This window comes from Candoia aspera, chromosome 3 (genome assembly GCF_035149785.1).
Source record: "Candoia aspera isolate rCanAsp1 chromosome 3, rCanAsp1.hap2, whole genome shotgun sequence".
NCBI lineage: Eukaryota > Metazoa > Chordata > Lepidosauria > Squamata > Boidae > Candoia > Candoia aspera.
This window is the reverse complement of record NC_086155.1, coordinates 121,029,518-121,055,079: the sequence shown is the minus strand read 5'-3', so window position 1 is coordinate 121,055,079 and position 25,562 is coordinate 121,029,518. Positions and strand designations below refer to the sequence as shown.

At 38.7% G+C, this 25,562-nt stretch overlaps 1 protein-coding gene across 1 annotated transcript in view; it reads left to right on the top strand.

The window, feature by feature from the left end:
- The window catches only part of TMEFF1 (transmembrane protein with EGF like and two follistatin like domains 1), a 94,902-nt gene that overhangs the window by 46,680 nt on the left and 22,660 nt on the right, over nt 1-25,562 (top strand). The window contains exons 4-5 of the mRNA XM_063298734.1: nt 14,851-14,877; nt 21,760-21,856. Of these exons, the coding sequence (XP_063154804.1) occupies nt 14,851-14,877; nt 21,760-21,856 (124 nt within the window). The remainder of the gene's footprint in view (nt 1-14,850; nt 14,878-21,759; nt 21,857-25,562) is intronic.

Here is a 25,562-nt window from a genome sequence, read left to right as displayed (position 1 = left end):
CCACATGCTCATTAAACAGCAGTTATGAGTCTATGAGGACCCCAAGCTTGCACAACAGTCTGGAATGAGGAAGTGCAATCCCATCCAAGAGCAACAGTTCCCAACCCAGGGAACAGCCACAGCCATTCAGTCTTGTCAGGATTGAGACGAAATCTATTCCTCCACATCCAGCCCCAAACAGCCTCCAGGCACTGGGTTAGTACATTGACAGCTTTACCTGCATAGTCTGCAGTAGAGATGTAAAGCTATCATCCATCTCATCATTACCCCAAAGTGACAGATGATCTCATCCAATGGTTTCATGTAGATGTTAAACGGGAAGAAGGAAAGTGTTGAACCCTGAGGGACCCCACAAGTGAGGAGCCACAGTCATAATATCTCCCCTCCCTCAACACTTACTAGGAATGACCACTGAGGAAGGAGGTGAATCACAGTGCCTCCCACTCCCAACTCATGCAGCTGGTCCAGAAGGATACTGTGGTCAATGGTATTGAAGCTGCTGAGAGAACAATGCACCATCCTGGCTGTGGCAAAGGTCATCAACAAGCATGACCAACATTGACTCCATATTATACCCCAGTCTGAAACCTGACTGAAATGGGGCCAAATAATCTGTTTCCTCCAAGATACCCTGTAGCTACCATCCAACTACCTTCTCCACAATTTTCCCCACCAAGATTCTGTTAATGGAATCTCACAATAGATTAGAATTAGTACATCTGGTTGTGCTTCCTGTCCGGACTACCTCGTTAGGCTGACATCACTCTGTCTGAAAGTACATTTCTCCCCCTTCACCTTTACAGCCCAAGAAACTAGGGAGGGTGTAGTGGCAATGCAGAAGACCATTGTATTTTGAGGAGTTTAAGTGACATCTTTAGTTACTCCTTCATATTAAGAAGTTTAGAGTTCATACAGAGCTATGTTTAACCTGCTTGTTTTATACTCTTGCTTGAAAAAGGGGGAGAAAAGAAAACCCCAAGTTTGTTTATATTAGCACTAGTTTATCTGTATAACTTCCCAGATTCTTGGATTATGTCATAAACAGGTGTCCCAAACCCTGGGAACTATCTAATCAAGGTCAGATCCTGCAGTCTCGGTACCATGGAAACAGGGTCACAAGGTTTTAGTGCCAGACTTTGATAAAAACCTTAGGATTGCCTCATGAGTTTGTAGCTTGGCCACAGACCCTGGTACTGGGTGCTGAGGGCAGAAATGGCTTGGGAAGTTTCTGCACAGACTTAGGGCTGAGTACTCTGGAAATTCAGCTGCCCTGGGCTATATTTGCTGCTGTTATTGAGGGGCTTCTAACAGCTGATGGGAGATTTGGCATCATCTTGCCTGGTATGTTATGCTTTTCATGTTACGTTTTCTTGTGTTTCTGTTTAATGTGCCTAAATTGTGTTTCTGTTTAAATCTGTTTGCTTGAGTTAATAATAAAACTTAAAATCTCTTTACTCACTGGTGTACTCATTGTCTCTGGATCTAAAAGAATCAATTGTCTGGGTACCTGATCACTGCCTGGACATTTTGCAAAATAGAGGGTCCCTTCTGAGACATTTGCCATGCCCACATTCTTTTTGTGGGCTCATCTGTCTCTTGTCCAACTGTTTCCCTAGCTGTGGCTCTTCCCCCTGTCTCCCAAGGCCATTCCCACATACCATTATAATAGTTGTCCAGAATAGAGGGGTCCAATGAGACCGTCTTGAGAAGGGGGCATATCACTGCTTCCTTCAAGGCCAGAGGAACCACCCCTCCCTTAAAGAGGATGACACCACTGCATGGAGTCATCTGTTGGTCATCTCCTGGGCCACCTTGATAGATCAGGAGTGGCCAGGATCTAATAAACCAGTTGGCCAAACTGACAGATTGGAGGACCTAATCCACTTCCTTGGGAATTACAGAATTGAACTCAGTCCAGGTATTTTGGTTTATTCTTGCTTTCTCTAACTGTAATAGGCTTTGTCCTCTTATTTAGACATTAAAATCCAACCAATGGGACCTAGGCCTAGGGTCAGTAACCATAGGTATCCATTCCTAATCCCAATAACAATAATGTGAGAAACCATACATTGTGACATCACAATTTAAGTTCTGCCCTTTTGTACTTGCATCACATGCAAGGATATAAGGAGCGGAGCATGTGTCGTGATGTTGTAGTGCACATTTCTTTAGTTGCCTGCCTTGTGCCTCTCTCCTTCAGATGCCTATGTCAGTACCTGAAACTTTTGGATTTGGCTATACTGTTCCAATGGTTGAGGCAATGAAACCTGCTTCAGCGTGGCTGAAATGATTTTGGAAGGAGATATGTGCTGGGTTTTTCTTAGTTTTTGAGGGTTCATCAGCTAAAGTTTTAGAGTGTTAAAGATTTTGCAGTTGAGACACCCAAAATATGTGCTCTTTAACAGATTAAATTTTTTACTATGAAATGCTTTGGAATTTCAGAGAGCAGCAGGGATTTGATTGCTCTAACATAGAAAAATAGCAAAGCTCCCGTTATTAAATTATGGCTATTTAACATTTGATACATTGCAGAAATTGCTAAACAAACACAATTTAAGTTATGGGATAAGAGGAAGCTGAACAAAACATTTAAGTTTTATGCAGAAGAGGTGCTTGGAATATTAATAGAAATGCATTAAATTTAATACAAAGTACAGCTCATTTAATTCTTATTTTTTGGCCTTATTAACCCTCTCAATATTTTATTTATTATCATGGTGCTTTTTATATGTGTGCTATCTGTAATAGTTAGATGTGGAATTTATGATTTTTGAGGGGGTGCATAAATGTTCAGGGTTTTAGATATTTATTATATGTGAAGTAGTGGGTTTTTGATGATATGGTAAACAATACTTACAGTACTATACTGTATTTATAGTAATGCAAAATATGTATATTAAAAATACCTTACTTTGTTATGAAGTTATTTATGGAGAAAAAAAAACATAAGAGATGTTAAGTGAAGTATGTTCCATTTATTGACCTGACTGGAGATTAATCTAGAGGAATTTGTACGTATAGAATACTAGTCAAATTCGTTTTTAATTATTTTAATTATATTATTGTACTTAAGTTTAGTGATCAATGATTATTGTACAAATGATGACACTTCATTAAAACACCTATTATTTGTGGAAATATTTAGCAATGTTAAATCCTTTTAAACTATTACAGTGTTAGATATATTCAGTATTTAATTTATGCATTGATGCAAGAAGATTTTAGGGTATTCTTTTTGCTATGGGTTTATAACCTTGTTGGCCTGAAGAGAGAAGTGCTGATTTAAAGTTTTAAACTTGGCTTTAATTGTATTATTTGTTGAACTATGGCCACAATCAATCTTTGGTTACAAAATAAAAGTATTTTCCCTATCTGTTTTTAATACCACTTTCATCCTCTTGTGAATTAGATTACAGTTAATCTATTATTAATTTGCTTCAGCAAAGGATTGTTACCTTGTCGTGGTGCTGGAGCTTGAGCACCTCAATGATGCCATGAGCTAAACCGTGAAGGGCCACCCAAGACGGGAAGGTCATGACAGAGAGGTCAGACTAAACGTGATCCCTGGGGAAGGTAATGGCAACCCACCCCAGTATTCTTGCCGTGAAAACTAAATGGATCAGTACAACCAGAGATATGTCGGTATACCATTGGAAGATGAGACCCCCAGGTCGGAAGATGGTCAAAATGCTACTGGGGAGGAACAGAGGATGAGTTCAACTAGCCCCAGACGTGATGACGCAGCTAGCTCAAAGCCGAAAGGACGGCTAGCGGCCGACGGTGCTGGTGGTGAACGGCGAATCCGATGTTCTAAGGATCAACACACCATTGGAACCTGGAATGTAAGATCTATGAGCCAGGGCAAATTGGATGTGGTTATTGGTGAGATGTCAAGATTAAAGACAGACATTTTGGGCGTCAGTGAACTGAAATGGACTGGAATGGGCCACTTCACATCAAATGACCACGAGATCTACTACTGTGGACAAGAGGACCACAGAAGAAATGGAGTAGCCTTCATAATTAATAGTAAAGTGGCTAAAGCAGTGCTCGGATACAATCCAAAAAACGATAGAATGATCTCAATTTGAATTCAGGGCAAGCCATCTAACATCACAGTGATCCAAATATACGCCCCAACCACAGATGCTGAAGAAGCTGAAGTAGAGCTGTTCTATGAGGATCTGTAGCACCTACTGGACAACAAACCTAAAAGAGATGTTATTTTCATCATGGGAGACTGGAATGCTAAGGTGGGCAGTCAAATGACACCTGGAATTACAGGTAAGCATGGCCTGGGAGAACAAAACGAAGCAGGACATAGGCTGATAGTATTTTGCCAAGACAACTCACTCTGCATAACAAACACTCTCTTCCAACAACCTAAGAGACGGCTTTATACATGGACTTCCCCAGATGGACAACACCAAAATCAGATTGACTACATCCTTTGCAGCCAAAGGTGGTGGACATCTATACAGTGGGTAAAAACAAGACCTGGAGCTGACTGTAGTTCCGATCACGAACTTCTTCTTGCACAATTTAGGATCAGACTAAAGAGATTAGGGAAGACCCACAGATCAGCTAGATAAGAGCTCACTAATATTCCTAAGGAATATGCAGTGGAGGTGAAGAATCGATTTAAGGGACTGGACTTAGTAGATAGGATCCCGGAAGAACTATGGACAGAAGTTCGCATCATTGCTCAGGAGGCGGCAACAAAATACATCCCAAAGAAAGAGAAAACCAAGAAGGCAAAATGGCTGTCTGCTGAGACACTAGAAGTAGCCCAAGAAAGAAGGAAAGCAAAAGGCAACAGTGATAGGGGGAGATATGGCCAATTAAATGCAAAATTCCAGAGGTTAGCCAGAAGAGATAAGGAATTATTTTTAAACAAGCAATGTGTGGAAGTGGAAGAAGACAATAGAATAGGAAGGACAAGAGACTCTTCCAGAAAATTAGAAACATTGGAGGTAAATTCCAGGCAAAAATGGGTATGATCAAAAACAAAGATGGCAAGGACATAACAGAAGATGAAGAGATCAAGAAAAGGTGGCAAGAATATACAGAAGACCTGTATAGGAAGGATAACAATATCGGGGATAGCTTTGACGGTGTGGTCAGTGAGCTAGAGCCAGACATCCTGAAGAGTGAGGTTGAGTGGGCCTTAAGAAGCATTGCTAATAACAAGGCAGCAGGAGACGACGGCATCCCAGCTGAACTGTTCAAAATCTTGCAAGATGATACTGTCAAGGTAATGCATGCTATATGCCAGCAAATTTGGAAAACACAAGAATGGCCACCTGACTGGAAAAAATCAACTTATATCCCCATACCAAAAAAGGGAAACACTAAAGAATGTTCAAACTATCGAACAGTGGCACTCATTTCACATGCCAGTAAGGTAATGCTCAAGATCCTGCAAGGTAGACTTCAGCAATTCACGGAGCAAGAATTGCCAGATGTACAAGCTGGGTTTAGAAAAGGCAGAGGAACTCAGGACCAAATTGCCAATATCCGCTGGATAATGGAAAAAGCCAGGGAGTTTCAGAAAAACATCTATTTCTGTTTTATTGACTCTTCTAAAGCCTTTGACTGTGTGGACCATAACAAATTGTGGCAAGTTCTTAGTGGTATGGGGATACCAAATCATCTTGTCTGCCTCCTGAAGAATCTGTATAATGACCAAGTAGCAACAGTAAGAACAGATCACGGAACAACGGACTGGTTTAAGATTGGGAAAGGAGTACAGGGTTGTATACTCTCACCCTACCTATTCAACTTGTACGCAGAACACATCATGCGACATGCTGGGCTTGAGGAATCCAAGGCTGGAGTTAAAATCGCTGGAAGAAACATTAACAATCTCAGATATGCAGATGATACCACTTTGATGGCTGAAAGCGAAGAGGAACTGAGGAGCCTTATGATGAAGGTGAAAGAAGAAAGTGCAAAAGCTGGCTTGCAGCTAAACCTCAAAAAAACCACGATTCTGGCAACCAGCTTGATTGATAACTGGCAAATAGAGGGAGAAAATGTAGAAGCAGTGAAAGACTTTGTATTTCTAGGTGCGAAGATTACTGCAGATGCTGACTGCAGTCAGGAAATCAGAAGACGCTTAATCCTTGAGAGAAGAGCAATGACCAATCTCGATAAAATAGTTAAGAGCAGAAACATCACACTGACAACAAAGGTCCGCATAGTTAAAGCAATGGTGTTCCCCGTAGTAACATATGGCTGCGAGAGCTGGACCATAAGGAAGGCTGAGAGAAGGAAGATAGATGCTTTGGAACTGTGGTGTTGGAGGAAAATTCTGAGAGTGCCTTGGACTGCAAGAAGATCAAACCAGTCCATCCTCCAGGAAATCAAGCCAGACTGCTCACTTGAGGGAATGATATTAAAGGCAAAACTGAAATACTTTGGCCACATAATGAGAAGACAGGACACCCTGGAGAAGATGCTGATGCTAGGGAGAGTGGAGGGCAAAAGGAAGAGGGGCCGACCAAGGGCAAGGTGGATGGATGATATTCTAGAGGTGACGGACTCGTCCCTGGGGGAGCTGGGGGTGTTGACGACCAACAGGAAGCTCTGGCGTGGGCTGGTCCATGAAGTCATGAAGAGTCAGAAGCGACTAAATGAATAACCAACAACAATTATTAATTTGAGTTCCTTCTGAGATTGAGAATAAATCAATATGCTTTCAAACATACCTATCATGATAAAAATGCATCTTAATTGATCTCAATAAAATAAACATTATAAAGAGTCTCTTATATTAAAGAATATAAGAAAACTATTGCTCCCCCCTCTTCCAGTGGATTAGGGCAGGATGAATAAGACTATTTAGTTTGGGGCAGGAAGAAGGCTGAAATCTGGTGAGTTATAATTGAAGCATAGAGGAAATGAGAGTCTGCCAGCCTTCCTACTCCCAAAACTAGTTTTAATACTGTTTTAATTCTTGGATCAGAAATACGCTAACTGGCTGGCATCCATATAATAATGGGATGAACCAAGTAGGCATGCAGTCTCTGAGACCCTCCCATGGGTATCATTAATGCATGCTATTTGAATACAAGTCTTGATTTTTCTTTTATTTTCTTTCTCTGGCAAAGTTGAGTGCTGTTTGTTAAGCTGCTTTGTTTGGTTCACTTGCAATTTGGATGATAAAATAGAATGGATTAAATTAAAATAATTTAATTGCCTAAAGAGAAAGTAAAATCATGCTCACAATTCATTGTAGCCCTTTATTGACTGTGTAGCAGTTTCAGCCAGATCTTCAGCCTGCATGGGCTGCATTGGCTGGGGGACTGAAAGGATATTTTATATCATTATTATTATTTTGTATTTCAAAACATTATCTTCCTTCCTCCCTTCCCAGATACTGTATCTTGGATTGGCACTCTTTAGAGAAGATGGAAACCATTAGGCAATCTTGCAGGAGGTCACAGGCATCAAAAATTAAAACTCTTTGTAACAACTAAAAATTGACTGAAATCTTGTAAGATCACAAGATTGAAAACACCCCTCCCTAAAGAGGCATTGGTCCTATCCACTTTTGGAGTATAGCCCAAGGAACATATCACACAAAGCTTGGTGTGTGCCCTCAAGTCAACAGAACTTTCACACCCCTGTCTTAAAACCTAGCATATTTTTGTTGGTTTGAAGTTGTGTAAAGCTGTATAAAGTCACAGATGAATGGTTTTGGCTACTGCTAGTCAAAGCTGTTATATGCTACTTCTTCCATTCCTGATGGAAAGTTGGTGTTTTTTTCTGGAAAATTAAAAACAGTAGGAGAACATAGTAGGGTAACATTGACATTAAGATTATTTCTGGTTCTACATAACATTTGAAAAAGAAAGCAGCAAGGTTTCAAAATGCAAGTGTGATTTGGACACATCCCCGGGTTTGGGGAAATGTATAGTAGGACTTCTTAGTCTCAAACCTTATTTTGAAATATTGAATAAGCTGGGGACCCTAAGAATTAACTTTACACTAAAGGACAATTAAAATAACTACTACTGATGGCAGAAAAATTGTGTCAGCAGAGGGAGCTTGTGATCCTACAGTGTGAACCTGTGATCTGCTCCAAGTTACAGTGTACTTAAGGGGCAGGATGCTAGCCATTTGTTTCTAAATTATCATACCTAGTTGCCCAAGTAATACTTTTAGCTAAAATAGGCCCTTACTTTTTTTTCTTACTAAGTAATTTACTAAGCAATTTCATTACTTACTAAATTAGTAATTCCTAAATTGCTACATCTAGTTGTACAAATTATGTCTTAGCATGTTCTCACATTCTGAGTTCCAGTAGGCCCTTGCTACAGGATGCTGACTAATTTAGCCATAAAAAGTAAACCCTTACTATTTCTTTCAATGCTGTGCATTTTTTATTTAGCTACAGTAGCCCAAATAATTGTTCCCTGGATTGATTTCTGCTAAGCATGGTTTTTATAATTGAACTGAATTTCCACTGTCAGAAAGTTATGTTCATTAGAAAGTGCAGTCTTCTGGCTTTCTTATCACAGCTCTTAAACTGAAAAAAGCACAACTATTAGTTATTTCTATTATTAAAAATAAACATTGCTTTTTTATTGGATGTCAGAATTTGTTTCTTTTACAACACATTTTACCAAAGAGAAGACTAAGACAACACTTAATTTCAAACTAGTGTCCCACATTTTGAGGTAATCAAAACTTTATTATGGGTCCTGAAGCATCCTGGATTTTGTTGCATGTGCTTAAACTTCTATGCAATGATGACAACGTTGTTGGGAGGATGAGGTGGGGGGCAGTGGCAGCAATGCAGTTTAATTGTTTTAGAGCAGTTAATTAAGAATTGCTAGGTAATTTTTCTTCTTGGACTACTCAGAGGAAGATTTTAAGCTATCCCCTTTGCTGTTGATTCCATGGCTAAGAAGTTAAGGCCAATCCTGAAGCAGGAGCTAAACCTTGTAAATGAAATGGAATATTATTTTTTTATTTCTTTATTCAGCAAATGTATATGGCCACCCATCTAACCAGTGGAATTCTAGCTGGCAAACAGAGATAAAAACAATGCAGTTATCCAAATAAATTGAAAGAAAAACCATGAAAAATCAAGCTGAGGCCCCTATAAAAATCTCATTGCCAACATATTACCTGCGTGCGCACACACACACACACACCAGAGCTCCATTATTACCCTGGCCCCAGTGCCTGGGGAAAAAGTCAGGCCTTCCAAAATGCCAGCGCAGTCGGGGCCATCCGTATTCTCAGGGGATGCAGGCACCATAACAGATAAGGCATGCTTCCTAGAGCCCACCAGGTGACACAGCTTCATCAAGGGGACCCAGAGCATGCTCACTCTGCCAGATACGGTGGGATGAGCATAAACCATTGGAGATAGACAGTCCTGTTGGCCCCATATAGGGCTTTAAAGATGACAAGTAGCACCTTGAATTATATCCAAAAGCCTACATATATTCATATTGACATACATTTTTGCCTTTCAGTGTTGTTATTAGAGTCGTGTGCTGTCAGGACTCAGTAGGTTTCATTTGTCATTTTTTATGAGAATTGTATATGTGTGCACATATACATGCCATTGCCTATGCCTTTTCCCTAGGTGCATGCTATGTTTACATCCACATTCCTTGCATAGAGCGCATAAAGTATGAAAAGAACAAGTGGATCACTCAGTCACTATACAGCCCCCAAGCATGTGTTCCCTCCATGTTCTTGAGTGTTCAGAAATGTCCATCTCTTTTCTTGCCACAGTTTATATATTAAATTTATATCCTGCCTCGCTAGCCATACAACACCCAAGGTTGCTTACAATAAAAAATGATTAAAAGTAAGAATAAAAACAATACAATTAAAATGAGGGGAAAATTAAAATCAGTACAATTATAACCAACCGAGTTAACCAGTAAATAGAAAAAAAAGATGGGGTTTCATCATTTCCCCAAACATTGGGAGAGTAGGGGAACGCATAGGACAAGCCTCACTCCCATGTACTAGATAGACAAGGTTCGCAATGGGGGAATCTTCAAAAGGGTCTCTTCTGCTGATCGAAGTAATTGGACTGGTTCCTTACTTGGGTATATACTGGTATTAACTGCTGAACTGATAGATCTGTCTCCACTGGTGCAAAATATCTCCGGCTATTAGACAAGCTATTAGACAAGCTACAAAATCTAGCTATGTATGAGAGTGTCTCACCACATCTTATATTTTAAAGCACATACTTAAATACATTATGTGTATTCTGGAAAAGGGATTCTGAGAAAATGCTTTGAAAATATCTGTTATGCTATAGATGCTCTTTGTAAAAGTCATCTCAGATCTAAAGCTGTACAGTGTGGAAATGTTTATGTACATCCCACACTGTCTTTGCATGTGAACTAGGGCTGTCCTGTGCTTTCTGCCATGGAGGAGTGAATGACTCTGCCATAATCAATCAGAATGAACTTTTGAAACACTTTGCCAAGGTTTGTATGAAAAAGCCTCCCTCTGTATCCTGCCAAGCAATAGTTTAAGGTCTATCTTCAGCAGCCCTGCTCTGGGCAATTCGGTAGAAACCTTCCTGTTGACATTGAGACTGCAGGCTAATTGCCAGCAGGCATGCAGGGGCTCGGAGAAGAAATATAAAGAGGACCAGTAGCAGATGGAAATGATGCTACTAGAAGATTGGGCCCGATTCTCACTGGGATTGTAAACTTGTGCCTGGGATGTGTAATTTCAGATGGCAGGTGGGAACACACAGAATTGAATGTTCTTCCCATACAGAGAAAATGAGCTGTTGAGGAGAAGAGTCCTTGTCAATTGTCTTTCCTGGAATCTCACTTTTGGTATACAGCTTTTAAAAAAGATTGGGTGAACATTTGATTCCATGAGCTCCTGCATGCAGCCTGAGTGCCAAAGGCGATGTGATCTTCAATGCCTCACTAGCCCTGTCAGCTTGTTTATTTGTTTAAATTATTAGCAGCTGCAGGGAGAGTAATTTTCATCTTTTCCTCTTCTGAAGAAATCCTGAATCCATGCTGCTTTTAACCTTAGGGGGGGAAAAAAGCTTTCACTGGATCTTCCCCAGCCACCCCTTGCAATGATGCTACCAGGATTGTCATGCCAACGCGAGCATTTCAATTGTTTATGTCCATGCTCCACTATAGAGTGAACCATTGTTTATTGACTATTGACTATTGTTTATTGATTGTAGTTATCAATTCAAATGGCATTTTGGAGGGAAAGGTCTAGCTATGGAAGGTTTTTATATTTGGAAAGGCTAAATTGGTTGGGCAAATTCTTTCCTTTCTCCTTTCTCTAATTTAAAACACAGAATTGACCCTTGTTTCATAGTTAATTGTCCAAATTTAGTGTTATTTAAAAATACAGGTGCAAATCATGTTTAATTAGAAGTACTTAATTTAGCTATGAAAGCGACCTGTTGGAACTGGTCCATGCCCACACAGAATTTTTAGCAGAGGAATTGTTGCATTTCAGTGGTGTTGCAGAATTTGAGGGGAAAAAACAAATGAAGAATGTCTTCATCCAAAGGGTAGAACTTAAAAACTTTTTTTAAAATAAAGAATGATTATGTTTTAAGGATGACAGAATGGCTTAGGAAAAAATTAAAACCTTTTACTGAGCATTAGAGAAGAGAGCTGAACATTAGACAATTGAGCTCAAGCTATCTAGATAATACTTCAGTATGGGTAAATGCTCTTTGGTGTAAAATATGTTTATAAACTTTGGTAGCAGTTCAACCAGACATCAGCAGGCTGTTCAAGATACAGTATGACCTCTGTGGACTGTATTCTTTCTAGTCCTCAGAATCAGGTGAACACAGGAAGCCCATCATATGCGCTTCCTTGAGACTGAACAACTTACAGCTGAAAGTGGTCAAGTAGCTACTGTAGACTTTTGTGCATCCCTTCCATTGCCCTGCCTTTTCTTGTACATGACTTTAAAACCTATTTTGTCCACCATCCTGTTTCCTACTGTAACTAAACAAATAGGCCTGATGGATCCTACAAGAAAAGCATCAGATCAATAACTCTCTTCCCCATTGTGGTTTTCTAGGAAGTGATATTGAGAGGCTTGCTGTCTCTGAGGCTGATGGGCTGGGATTAGATTCCCAGAATTCCCAGGAGCATGACTAGTACTGTATCTTCATTGTGACCAGAACGTGGGTTTATCAAGTCTTTTGAGAGCAATTAAAGTAGTGTTCTTTCCTTCACAGAGGGGTAGCCTTTTTAGTCTGTAACAGCAAAAATAATGGGTCTTTTGGCATTTGAAAGACTATCAAATCCATTATTGGATCAAATGCCTCCCTTATTTGTTTCTAGATACAAGAAATACAAGAAAGTAAGGCAGGGGAAAAGAATGTGAAGTTTTTGTTCATGATCTTTACTCACTATTTTCAAGGTGATGTGGAGATAATGTAAATCACAAACTAAGAGCTTTTAATTGTTTTCACTGATTTTCAAAAGAAAACTGGAATTGACTCACGTTGTGGCAGTCCAGTTTAATGCATAAGAATATTTTCCGTGGTACATTTGCTCTGGAGGATTTTTCTGCTTTCCACAATCTGCCATGCTTGTTCAAGGTCTCAAATCTCCTCCATTTCACTTGTATGCTTCCATTTTAGTTATTGTTTGAAGAAGAACAGGAGATGAGGAAACTCTATGCCATTTCCATTACCTTTAATGCCTGAGTAGCTTATACTAACAGACCTTCATTGAATAGCTAAGGTTAAATCACGTTATTTCAGAAACGACTTGTAATTGTGACAACAAAAGTAACTTGGGCTATGGTGTTGGGTGATTTATTGTCATTATGTGCAGTCTAATTATGTTCTTTGATATGAACTATTTTTGCTTCAGATGTAGAGCATTTGTGACACTTCATGTTTCTGACTTCGTAATAGATCAGTCTTGTATCTCTCTCTTGGTATGGTTTTGTTTTTTGCAAGTACCTGCCTCATTTTCATTTTCAGGTCATTGAATGCAGAGTAGAGCATCTCAAGAAGGTATTATTTACAGTGGCAGAAAAATTCTAAACGATGAGGGAGGAAGGATCAAGGTATATGTGAAAAGAAGAAAAAAAAATGAGAACATCTATCTGGGCAACTTCCATTAAGTCACCACTGTGGCTATAAAAGTTTTAGGAAATAAATTGCAGTCATTTTGTTGGCTAGTTAATGTTTCTCCCCCCCCTCCGTTCTGTTAGGAGAGAAAAAAAATTGTTCACCACCAACAGAGCTGTCTTGGAAGATATATGTATCTCATGTATTGGGGTATTGAACTGTGACACACAAAACAAAGCAGTTCCTTATCTGAGGACAGCACATTTATCCCGTTGGATACATACTATCTGTTAGTCTTGTCCCCATTACATCTATGGTTTGGTACCACAGTATTTTGCTGGCTTGATCATGATGGAGCTGATTTCAAAGTCGTTCTGTCCCCATCATGCTGCTCCATTTCTTTCTCCTGGGTTGAAGCTAAGCGAAAACAGCTTTTTGACGCAAATTTTCACTATGAAGATCAGTCCTCTGCTGGAATTTCTCACATACACATCTGAATGCTCATGTTTGTAAGGTGCCAAAATCTAAGCAGATGGGAATGAACAGTTAGGAGAAAGCTCTGCCAATGGCTTTGGTTGCTGGAAGGAAAGGGTTGGAGAACCCATGAAACTGGCTCATCTGGACTAAGCCAGGGGTTCTTTACTCTCCAGCATCATATGTGCAGTTGATACTGCATTTGGAAATGCAGTCTCAACTGCACGTATGAATAAGCCTCTGAATTGCAGCCTTGGCAGGCTATGAAGTGGTATGAGCTTTGGGATTAATTGTTGAGTGCCTGCTTTTGGAATAGTGCAGCTGTAAACATCTGTGGAGGAACGCGGTGGCGCTGCGGGTTAAACCGCTGAGCTGTCGATCGGAAGGTCGGCGGTTCGAAACCGCGCGGCGGGGTGAGCTCCCGTTGCTCGTCCCAGCTCCTGCACACCAAGCAGTTCGAAAACATGCAAATGTGAGTAGATTAATTGGTACCGCTTCGGCGGGAAGGTAACGGCGTTCCGTGAGTCATGCTGGCCACATGACCCGGAAGTGTCCTATGGACAACGCCGGCTCCAAGGCTTTGAAACGGAGATGAGCACCGCCCCCTAGAGTCGGACACGACTGGACTTTACGTCAAGGGAAACCTTTACCTTTACCTAAACATCTGTGGGGTTCCTATGGATCAAATTGTCAATGTGTTTATTTTTACTTTATTTTATATATCTTAGAAAAATTGTAAGACTGCCCTTCTTACATATGTTTCTGTTTCTGTCTATGAATTCTGGACAGCTAACCACAAAAACAATACTGTTTAAAAAAAACCTCTATAAATCAAGCAAAAAACAATTAAAATAATCATAATGTTATAACCTAGGCAGAATATAACAAACTCAACCACACAAATGACACCTATGATTGAGTGTTTCTCATTAGCCAGTTATATTATTGTAAAAGCCTGTGCTTTCCACCCTTCACGTGTGCATGCTTTCCTCCTAATCAAGTGCAACCAACTTACTGCTCTTCTCCTAGTAGTTGATGCCCAGACCCAGATGTGTTTCACTATCAGTTCCTCCACCATTTCTCCCATGACTTTTAAAACAAGGTAGAGAGAGAAATGAATGTCTATTGTAAATATAAAGTGCATTGCTAGTTCTGACTGAAAGTGACTTCTGGGTTTGAAAAAATTGAAGAGTTCTTTATCTATAACTATGCAGCTCTGTTTGCTGTAGAATACACTTCTAAATGTAAAAAGGAAAAAGTGGTATCCTGAATAATAGTCTGTCTCTCTCTGTCTCTATCTCTGTCTCCAGATAATGGCTCTGGATCAGGAGAAGGAGGTAAGTATTGATTCTTCTGTTCCTTTGTGTGAATGCTGAAATCTAGCTTGAAATATTTGTGCATTGTAGACAAACTGGCAACAGCACAAGTTTCTTTGCCTTTGTGCAAATTAATTTCCTAGAATCTTGTTTTTCCAAAATCCCTCACTTTTCTTGGAGAGAATGGTTAAAAGAGAGCACTTTTAAATGAGAGATTAAGTATGTGCTTAAAACATTCTGGTTAAAATTATAAGTGTCAACATATTTTATTTGGGCCTTTTGTATATCGGTCAGAGATGCACTTAAAACAGTAGAGAATATATGTAGCTCAGGGTTACTGCTGGGCTCTGAGTGTTCTCTGAGCTTAGAAAACACCAAGAACCCAATAGAGGTGCGCTTATTTTAGTGACTAAATACATATATTTATCAATAAGTAAATGCAGTGTATGGGCACATGTTAAAAAAAAATCCAGCTTCTAAACCTGCCAGTAGGGGGTGCGGGGAGTAAGACCAACTGCCAAGAGGCAGTTGTTCCACTGGGCACTTGAGAATTGGGGATGGTTGGGTAGCCTGATCTGGATTCTTTTTGTTTCCGTATATACTTTGGATGGAAGTTTTTACTAGAAATTTGATTTTTATTTATTATATTGTTGCCGCCTTGGTGCATGTTGTAGGCTTCCTAGAGTCTTGTGATGGAAGTAGTATACAAATGTGTGTAATAAATCAATATGCAGTATCAGTTAACTGGATAGTGCATTGGCTTCAAAAGTCTATAGACAGAATTTATGCTTTATTTGGATGATGAAGAAAAATATTTTTCAGATGGATCGTTCAAAGAGACCCTGCAGTTTAGAAGAAATTTGAGCTGTAGCATGTTCATTTCAAATAGTTCTCAGGTAGTAGGGCTGGAAAAGACATTTATATAAGTTAGGGAAAAACTCTGCCAGTTGTAGAAAACCTTATGCTAGATAGTAGACAGATATTCCAAGTTACTAAGCCATTCTTTCCTAACTGTGGTTCCTTTCCACCCACTCTTCCTGGAGTGATGGAGTTGAAGTCAAAGTCAACTGCACCAGATTGGGGAAGGCTGCTAGAAAGAGTTGAATGCTTAATTATACACACATTTGTATGTATCTTTTATCTATGACATTGTTACTTGGATATGTCTAATGTTCCCTTAATTATTTGAAAGCCAAACTTTTGTTTGGGCAACAATCCTGTACATTCTTCTCAGAGATTAAAACTCATTGAATTCAATGGATCTTGTGTCTCAATGAGTAAAGTAATTCAGAATGAATGAACAATTTATGAACAAAATGTTGAACAAATCTAGCTACATACAGTAAAGGATCTTAGGGCAACAGTACTATAGATGATCTAGGAGAAAGGTGAGGAAGGAGTGTTTTTCATTATATTTTTCTTGGATTCCATACAATAAAGCAAAATGTCCCCAACCTTTTGCTTTGTTTTTGTTATTTTAGTTTATAGTCAGTTTTTCTTTTATTAGAGATACTTTCAGAATTACCTAGAATGGTGACAGACCCATAAAAATAGGTAGGTGTACTCTGGACTATTTTGAACTTTCATCAATTGGTGCTTTCTAGATGTGTTGGACAACAATCCCCTCACTAGCCAAAAGCCATGCGGGCTAGGAATGATAAGGATAGCAGTCTAGCACATCTGAAAGGCTGGGAAAGGCTGAAATGAGTTTTCCAAGCAGTGTTGGATAGAACAGCTTTTTTGTGCCAGGATGTTGGCCTAAAATTCCACAGACTATTCTAGTTTCTGATAGTTTGGCTGAGCTGCGTGGAGAATTATTCTGGCTACATTGAACATAACACTAAATCATTGGGTAGTGCAAAATGTAAATGTCTGAATATGTCTGAATGAGGCTTAAGACTTTTGCACTCCTTTCTGCAATTCCTATGTAACTAAGTTAAGGACTTCAGCAGAGCTTAATTTCCTTTTATTGAAAAAAGTAAAATCCTGGGATAGAATTATATTAATACTAGTTTACAGTGAACTTTACATTCTGTTGCCTTTCTCTAACCTATAAAAATAGTCTAAATAATTCTCCCAGCCTTGCAGAAGGAGGAGGAGAGAAGGAACCCACAGGTTTGACCCTGAGTCTTGTCCTCACTAGCAGTCCTCTGTGGAACTGCTGGCGGTTGTGATGGGAAGCATTGTCTGTCTAATGATGCCTGGTCCTAACTTTCTTTATTCTTCTTTGTGTTTTGTGCTATGTGAAACAACAAGATAAGTCTGCTTAAATCATAACCCAAAGGTGAGACAAAATTAGCATCATAGGTACAGAGGTGAATTTGGGGCTGTTAGGCTGATCCAATAATACTATAAATAACAAATAAAGCAAGGTTCACTTTCACTCTAGACTTATCTGCATAACAAATTACATATGAACCAGCCTCCAGCAGCCCCACAGCTTTGTAAAAGAATATATCATCGTGGCTTCATTTGTACTGTGTTTTCCACTCATCTTGTCTATTCCCCATCTCTCAGCAGAGAGCTGAGAAACATATGCGATGGGGCCACCAAGATTATTGGAACAAATACCTAGGATGTGACCTGGCACTCCTATTCTGGGTTTCTTAAGTAGAGTAATGGCTCATTGCCAGCAGTTTAATTCCTTATTCTTTTTATGTAACACTAACTACAGTATAGTGAGTGCCTGTTTACCTAAACAAACTTTGAAATAGATACTTAAGAAACTATCCCAGATTTAATTGAGGACAGATGGTAATTGATCAGCCTAGGCTTTCAAGCTGGCAAAATGACATGCTTGCAATACAGATAGTCATGTTAATTATTATTAAAATAATTTGTTTTGTGGAGTCCTTGGTGCTCTTTGAGCTTGGTTGTTTGCTTGCAGACATTTCATTACCTGACTAGGTAACATCATCAGTGCAAGTGAATGTGGAGTTTGCTCCCTGTTTATATCAAAAATGCTAGGGAATTGCCTGGGAAGCTTGACATTCAAGACAAATCAACCATCAATAGACACATAGAGATAAACCATACAGTATTTTCACACCATTCAAAAGAGACAACAAAAAGCTAAGAAGGAAACAAAAAGACCAGAAAACATCCTCTCCAGCAGCCAATACCTAGATAAGCAGGGATTAATACCAGACAAATAATCAAGCAGAAAACAATACTCTAATTAAGGAACTACCAAGGAGGAAAATACACCCTCATCAACACTGGCAGGGCAAGCTACTGCATGTTAACAGGGAACAAACCCCACACTCACTGATGACGTTACCTAGTTGAGTAATGAAATGTCTGCAGGCAAACAACCAAGCTCAGAGAGCACCACGGACTCCACAGTTCAACCCTGAGCTACATATATCTTCTTCTATTGGATTATTTGTTTTTGATTCCCTTTTTCTAAAATCTAGTAGCTAAAGTATTGTAGTGGAAAGAGGCTGTGGCAGATTGCTTTTACTCATTAATAAATTGATAAACAGTTGACTGCCATCTGTTACACTTACTTTGCAGAACAATTCCTTGTGATTAGTAGAGGATTAGATTTGCATATTTCTCTGAATATATATGATATAGAGAAACATAGAAATATGTTTTAGATATATTTTAGACATTAGAAAAGGTACATTTTTGCAGTGATTTTCTAATTAAAAATAGAATATTATAATCCTTCCAAGTGAAATGTGGTGCAACCTGTTAGGAATTGATATAGCATAAGGCCTGAAAGTCTGGGTTAAAATTGGAAAGCTTCAGTTCAGATTTTGCAATTGCTATTCAACATAATTCACTTAGTAGTCCCCAACCAAGGTACTGCTGTTTTATTTTATTTCCTTCTATAAGGATTACTAGAATGAATGAATGACTATATATTCATTCATTCATTCTAGTAATGAATTAATATATTCAAAAGCACTGTATAATATTCGTTAATAATAATCAACACATCAATAATAATTTGTTAATAATCATCATCAACACCGAAGCATCAGATTTTTTCCAGTCATAGAATCAGAGTTGTAGAGTTGGAAGAGACCATAAGAATAATCTAATTCAACCCTCTGCAATGTGCAGAAAAACCAACTAGACCATTCATGAGATGTCTCAACCAAGAGATGGTGAACCCATAATCTCCATGGTTAGATTGTTCCACTGCTGTCCAGACATTTTAGTCAGAGAGTTTTTCCTTATATTTAAATGAAATCTAGGTTGCTGCAACTTATATATCTTATTTGTGGTCCTAGTATCTGTGGACATAGAGAACAATTCTTGACCATCTTGCCTGTAGCTGCTCTTTATGTATCTGAAGATGGCTGTCATGCCTCCCCTAAGCCTTCTTTCTTCAGACTGAACATCAAAAATTCCTTAAGCCTATCCTCATAGGGTATTACTTCAAGTACCTGTATAATTTTTGTTGTCGTTCTCTGAATCACTCTAACATGTCAATATCCTTTTGGAAACGCAATACTGAGAACTGTAAGCAGTACTCCAGGTATGATTGGCTACTCCAGTGTTGAATAAAGAGGAGTATATTGATTTCATGTATCTTTAATACAGTCCTTCTTTTAATGTAGCTTACAACTGTATTAGCTCTTCTAGAAGCTGCCCCACCCTGCTGTTTAGCTTGTTGTCAGTGGCCTCATCCAAGTCCTTCTCAGATGTTACCTTTCCAAACCACAAAATCCCCATCTTGTATGCATGTCCTACATTTTTTCTCCCTAAATATAATACCTAACATGCATTGTTATTCTCAGTCCAGTTTTCGAAGTTGTTCAGATCAACTGCATTCTCTTTCTGTCATCTGGGTGTTGGCCAGGCCTCCCATTTTGTATAATCTGCAAATTGATATGCAACCGATCAATCCCATCATCCAGGTCATTAATAAAGTTGTTGAATAATGCTGGCTTCAAGACTGATCCTTGTAGGATGCCACTGGTGACTACTTTCTAACTTGACGTAGAGCCATTAATGCTGCAATTTCTGGATGCAATTGGCCAGCCAGCTGTTGAGCCACCTTACTGTATTGTTATCCAAACCACACTTCAGCAGCTTGTTAATGAGAATGTCATGTGGAACTTTGTCAAACTCTTTGCTGAAATAAAGGTAGATTATATACACAGTATTTCCTTTGTCCACTAGAATAGTTACATTATCAGAGGAGGAGACAAGACTTGTCACATACAATTTATTTTTGACAAAGCTATGGTGGGGCTTAGCAATCACAGTATTAACTTCCAGATGATTACAAATGGCCTACTTTATTACCTGTTATAATATCTTTCCAGGGATTGTAGTTAGGTTCACTGGCTCACTGGGGTCCTCTTTTTTTCTTTGGTGAAGAGAAGAGCTACATCTGTTCTTCTCCAATCCTCTGGCACCTTTCCAGTTCTCCAGGACTCCTCAAGGACAATGGACAAGTTTCTGGAGAGCTCTTTAGTTCCTTCAGTATTCCAAGATGTATTTATTTCCTGAGGCTCTGGGGACTTGAAGGCACTCAGATTAGCTAAACTTGCCTTTACTACAGTGCTACTGCTTTGCATCCTTCCCAGCCATTCTTGTGGCATTGTTGATCTTTGACAATGCTTTGTGCCTGAAGGCTTTGTCTGGTCTTTGGAATTCTTATTCAATGGCTCCATGTTTAGTTCTGCTGTTGTAATCAATGAGATTTAAAAGCACTTAGCACTCCTGAGTTTCTAAGTTTTATTTATGAAGTTATAGGGCAAACTGAGCAGAGAGTGTTCTTTCCAGCTGCTGGCAAGAAATGAAGCTATGCTCATTTGTCAGAATGCTGGCCAATTACTGAAAAGGAAAGTCAGGACTATTGCCATTTAATTATTTCAAAATTAAATAGTGGTAATGTCCAAGACTAGTTATATTGAGTATTTTTTAATATTTTGCATTCACTTTTTATACCCCCCCTTTTTCATAAAATATTCGTTGTAGACAGATTGTCTGTAAAATTTGTATCTGCTACTTGTACTGTTTCAAGCAGTGAAACGGAAATTTATGGTAGTGTGCAGGAGCCATTCCATTTTTGAAACTAACTACAGCTTCACATGGAAGGAAGAAAGAGAAAAGAGAGAAGGGTATATGACCTTGTGCGGGTGGGGGAATAGGCTTGATCTTTTATCACTCTGAGTTAGACCAGTGCTTCTCACCTTGGCCACTTTAAGATGTCTGGACTTCATCTCCCGGAATTCCCCAACCAGCATGCAAAGTACCACTGCTTTCCCCATTAATTTTTTTACTTTATATTCATATATTATATAGTTTTATTTTAGCCATTGTTATGACACATTAATTTAAAGGATACTTGCTTGGTGTACATTTAAGTGTGTCTCCTGGTTTAATGGAAAGAAGTTGAACACATAGCTCTCCCAATGAAACCAGTGACATTTAAAATAATTTAGCTTCAGCTCAGTTATGCCATACATTATTATTATTATCATTACTAGTATAGGAACTAAATTAAAGGGTATGGGGTTTATATAATTCTAAAGAAAAGTGTCTGCTGTTATTTCAAGGTAATAACCTGACATTCACTGTACTTCTAGACATTTTAGCTATAGTGGAAAAACTTCAGTAAAACAGTTGATTTACAGCAATACATCCCTATGAACTATGTGTTTTTATGCGTTGTTCTGAACTATTTCTATTTTAGATGTTTAGATTCTGTCAGGACCATAGAACATCAGCCACATACAGCATGCAGGTTTTCTATCTCATCCAATGAATTCTGGGTATGCAGATTGTTAGAACAATGATGAGAACTAAGTGGTAGAGTGCTGGTAGGATGACTAATGCCATCTAAGTCTATAGAGAAGTATAATATGAAAAAGTATTTTTCTCTCTTTTAAAAATATTCATTAGATAATACTCTCTGTTGATGTGGCTTTGTTTTAGACTATGAAGGATCTGGAACAGACATTCATAGAAAACATTCAAAATGTGGGGTTTGCAAGTATAGAGCGGAGTGTGATGAAGATGCAGAAAATGTTGGGTAAGTAGTAATTTTCCCCAAAGGCACAAGCTGCCTTCTCCCAATAGTTAAGATGGTCAGTGATAGGGACTGGTCTTTGCTTTTCCTAACACAGTGCCATCTGCTGAAGAATTTAGCTTATTTTGAGCTCTGAAAAGTGGTCTGTTGCCAGTTTAATAGCAATAATTGTAACAATGGGGGTTTGATGTACAGTATTTCTTCATGAAGAGACTTTCTATCTACAGTACGTTACTGACATGTATTATAACATTTTGGATTCACATTATAAAAAAATTAAACCGTCATTTTTAAATAATTGAATAATGAAAACAGGAAAAAGGGCTAGACTCACAGTTACATCATATAGCATAGTATACACATACAACCATTCTATGTGTATTTAACTATTTGAAAAAAATAGAAATGCTCTCAATCTGTTGCTTTGAAGCAGAAAGCTGAAAGGGATATGTTCCTTATGTTATCTGTCCAGTGAGTTATCCATTTTCCTGGGATAAAATCACAAGTGGAACCTTTACTCCTTGATTAGCTAACCTAGGATATGGTCTAGATCTTGTTATAGCAGCATAGGACTACTCAGTGTTCTCATTCTGGAGATAAGGATGGAAATTGATCTTTGTAACAACTCCTCCTTGTAACACCTTGTGCCTCCAGAAAAGTTGCCCTGGAAATTTCAGAGAATAATTATCTGGAGCAGCATGAAGGAGGAAGAAGGAATCAGAAATGAGTGGCTATGCTCACTACTTCTATCAGTCATGAGCCTCTGCAATATCTTGGAGATCTCTGTGAATGGAATAATTTATGGAGTAGCCAATATGTATGTATGTATGTATGTATATATATATATACACACACACACATACACATACACATACATACATACATACATATACAGACACACATGGACGCACACACGTATACAAACATACACATCTGCACATCTGTGGGTGTGTAGACATGGAAAGTGGAATATAAACATAACTGCTTGCTGTGCCTGGCTCAGTGACTTTAAAAACCAAGTTGATGAAAAGCGTATAAATGCTCTGAGAATTAAAGGATCAAGAATTTTATACCAGCTGCCTGCCTATCAATGCAGAACATCAGTTTTCCATAATCTATTGAAGCACGTAGCCATTATGAGGGAGTCACCTCAAGTAGCGTTCTGGGAAATGTTATCTATACTAACTAGTGCAAACTTGCATTTTTCATTCCTAGCAGTAGTCTGTAATTAGACCGTCAGCTGTATCAACTCATTACATTCATCACAGAGCTACAAACAATTGCACTTATTATCATTTTCCCCCTTTCCTTTAACTTTTATTGGGCTTATTAAGAGAAAGAAGTGACTCTGGAGCAGGTGGTTGTCATGAGCTGCACAGCACAGTTGGAAAATTAACATTTGGATAGATTCAGATGAGTACAGTGTGTGACATTACTGCATGTAAATATGCGAGCAAATCACACTGAGAAAATATCACTAAAATATAGTTCTTCCTTGGTTTCCATTTCAGGTATAAATAAACAACAGATAATATAACTTCTGGGAGAAATGAAAGAGGTTATATAAAACACTCCCAAATACATGGAAGTCTTATAGATTGTATAAACTCTCTCGAGTTACAATATCTTAATGCGTATCTCTTAACAGCAAATCTTCTGTTTGGCATAAATCACTGTGTTGAGTGCTGCTGAGAATCTGATTACAAGGAGAGAGAGAACTAGCTTTAAAAGGTACATGAATAATTAGTCCTTGTACTGTTATTTCATTAGGAAGAAAAACAAAGGCTGCTTATTTTAGCTCCCTGTCATATCCACACAACAGTACCCATTCCATCAGACTTCACACTCATGACACCCTCAACAAGAGTTGAGCACAGAAAGTGGGACAAATTATAGCTTGGATTCACAGCCCACATACCTCTCCATTACCCAAGTGGGGAATGAAATCAAGGGACAAATATCGCCTACAATGAATGGTTGGCTGGTTGCTTCAGGTAAAGAAATCGTTTTCCTGGCTTTAATTCAGCTTTTCACTTAAATTATGAGGTCAGGTCAGGTTTGCAGTGGAAAAGCTTTTGGTGGATGGTAGTGGAGGTGCTCCTTAATCCATCCTCACCCACATTTTCTTCCCCTGATTTTTAGCCCTCTTCTTAAAATCCACACTTGGGTCTGGGACCTGGTATCAGTATATCTTTTGGGTGAAAGATTCCTCACCTTTACAAAGTATTTAGCTTCAAACTGATCATTTCTAAGAACCAAGGAAGCTGAGACTAAATATGAAGCTTCAACCTCCAAATCTCTCCCATTTTTTTTTACCCAGACTTTTCCCCCAAGGCCCATTTCTTCTCTTCCATCTACTCTCCTTTTATAGAATCAGCAAGACGTGCAAAAGACAGCTAAAAGCTCATAGATAAGTCCTTTTGATTTCCATATTATAACAAGGCAGCTGAATCTATCACAACCAGAAACTCCATTACAGTCTCAAAAACGTTTAATAGATTGTAGCATAAAGAGGATGGAAAAAGGAAAATCCAGGGATCTCTTTCCTTTCTTGCTCACCAAAAAGCTGTGCCTGCCAATGAGTTTCATGTACCAATAGGTTATGTCTGCTTATTTTGGCTGTCTCATAGTTCTTTGCCCCCAAATAGGTTAGGTTTAAGATTACTGATTGATTGTTGATAGTTATCTCTGCAAATTTATATACCCATTCCATAATCACAAGAAGGATATTGTACCAGTTGATTACATCCACGACGACAAAAACTTTTCAGATATAAGACTTTAATACTACTGGTGGGCAAAAAAATGAACAAGAGCCAAATCCAGTTATTGCTAGTCAATTTAAGGGACATTTGGACCTAATGAGAAAGAAAGGATGTATTCAGTCTTAATCATGCTTAGAGGAGACATATTGAAATCACCAAGATTTAATTCCTTTTAGTCCTGTTGTTTTGAAACATTAACTGTGACTTAAAACTGGATTCAATTTTGAGAGTTGAGAGATCATGCTAAGCCATTCTGCTTGGTTAGGCAATAAGTCTTTGGAATGAAAACCAATTGATACCCTTTAAGAAAAATATCAGATCATGTAGAGAACTTAGATGTTCAGCTTACACTGAAAGCAGTATCCAGATAGTCTTATTTGAAGCCTAGAAGTTGTATGGTATGGGGTAGTGGTTAAGGGACTAGAACTGGAGGAACCTAGGTTCAAATCTGCTATTAGCCATGGAAACTCAGTAGGTGACAAAGTGACTCTGGGCCAGTTGCTCTCTCTCAGCCCAATCTATCTTGCAGGATTATCATTGTGGAGATAAAATAAAAGGAACTTCCATGCAAGTCATTTTAAGAACCTGGGGGAAAGGTGAGATACAAATAAATAAATGCACATTCAACTAAATATGTGATGTCCATTTAAGGTCTATGAATCTAGAAATCTTCAAGCACAGTAGCATATTCTGAAAGGAGGTTTAAATGCCATTTTTAACTTTTTAAATGTTCCTGGCAGAAGTGTGGCTGCTTCCATACCTGCCCTGCTAACAAGTGGAAGAACTAGATCCTTGGCTTCTCTCCTTATATCATGTTTCCTTCAAATGTTTGAAAGCTGCAGCATATTCCTTATTTTCCTCAAGAAAAAGATGATTTCTGGGACAAGCCTCACCACCAGAATCAGAAGTGACTGCAGTACTAAGGGCAGGGTTTTAAAATGTGA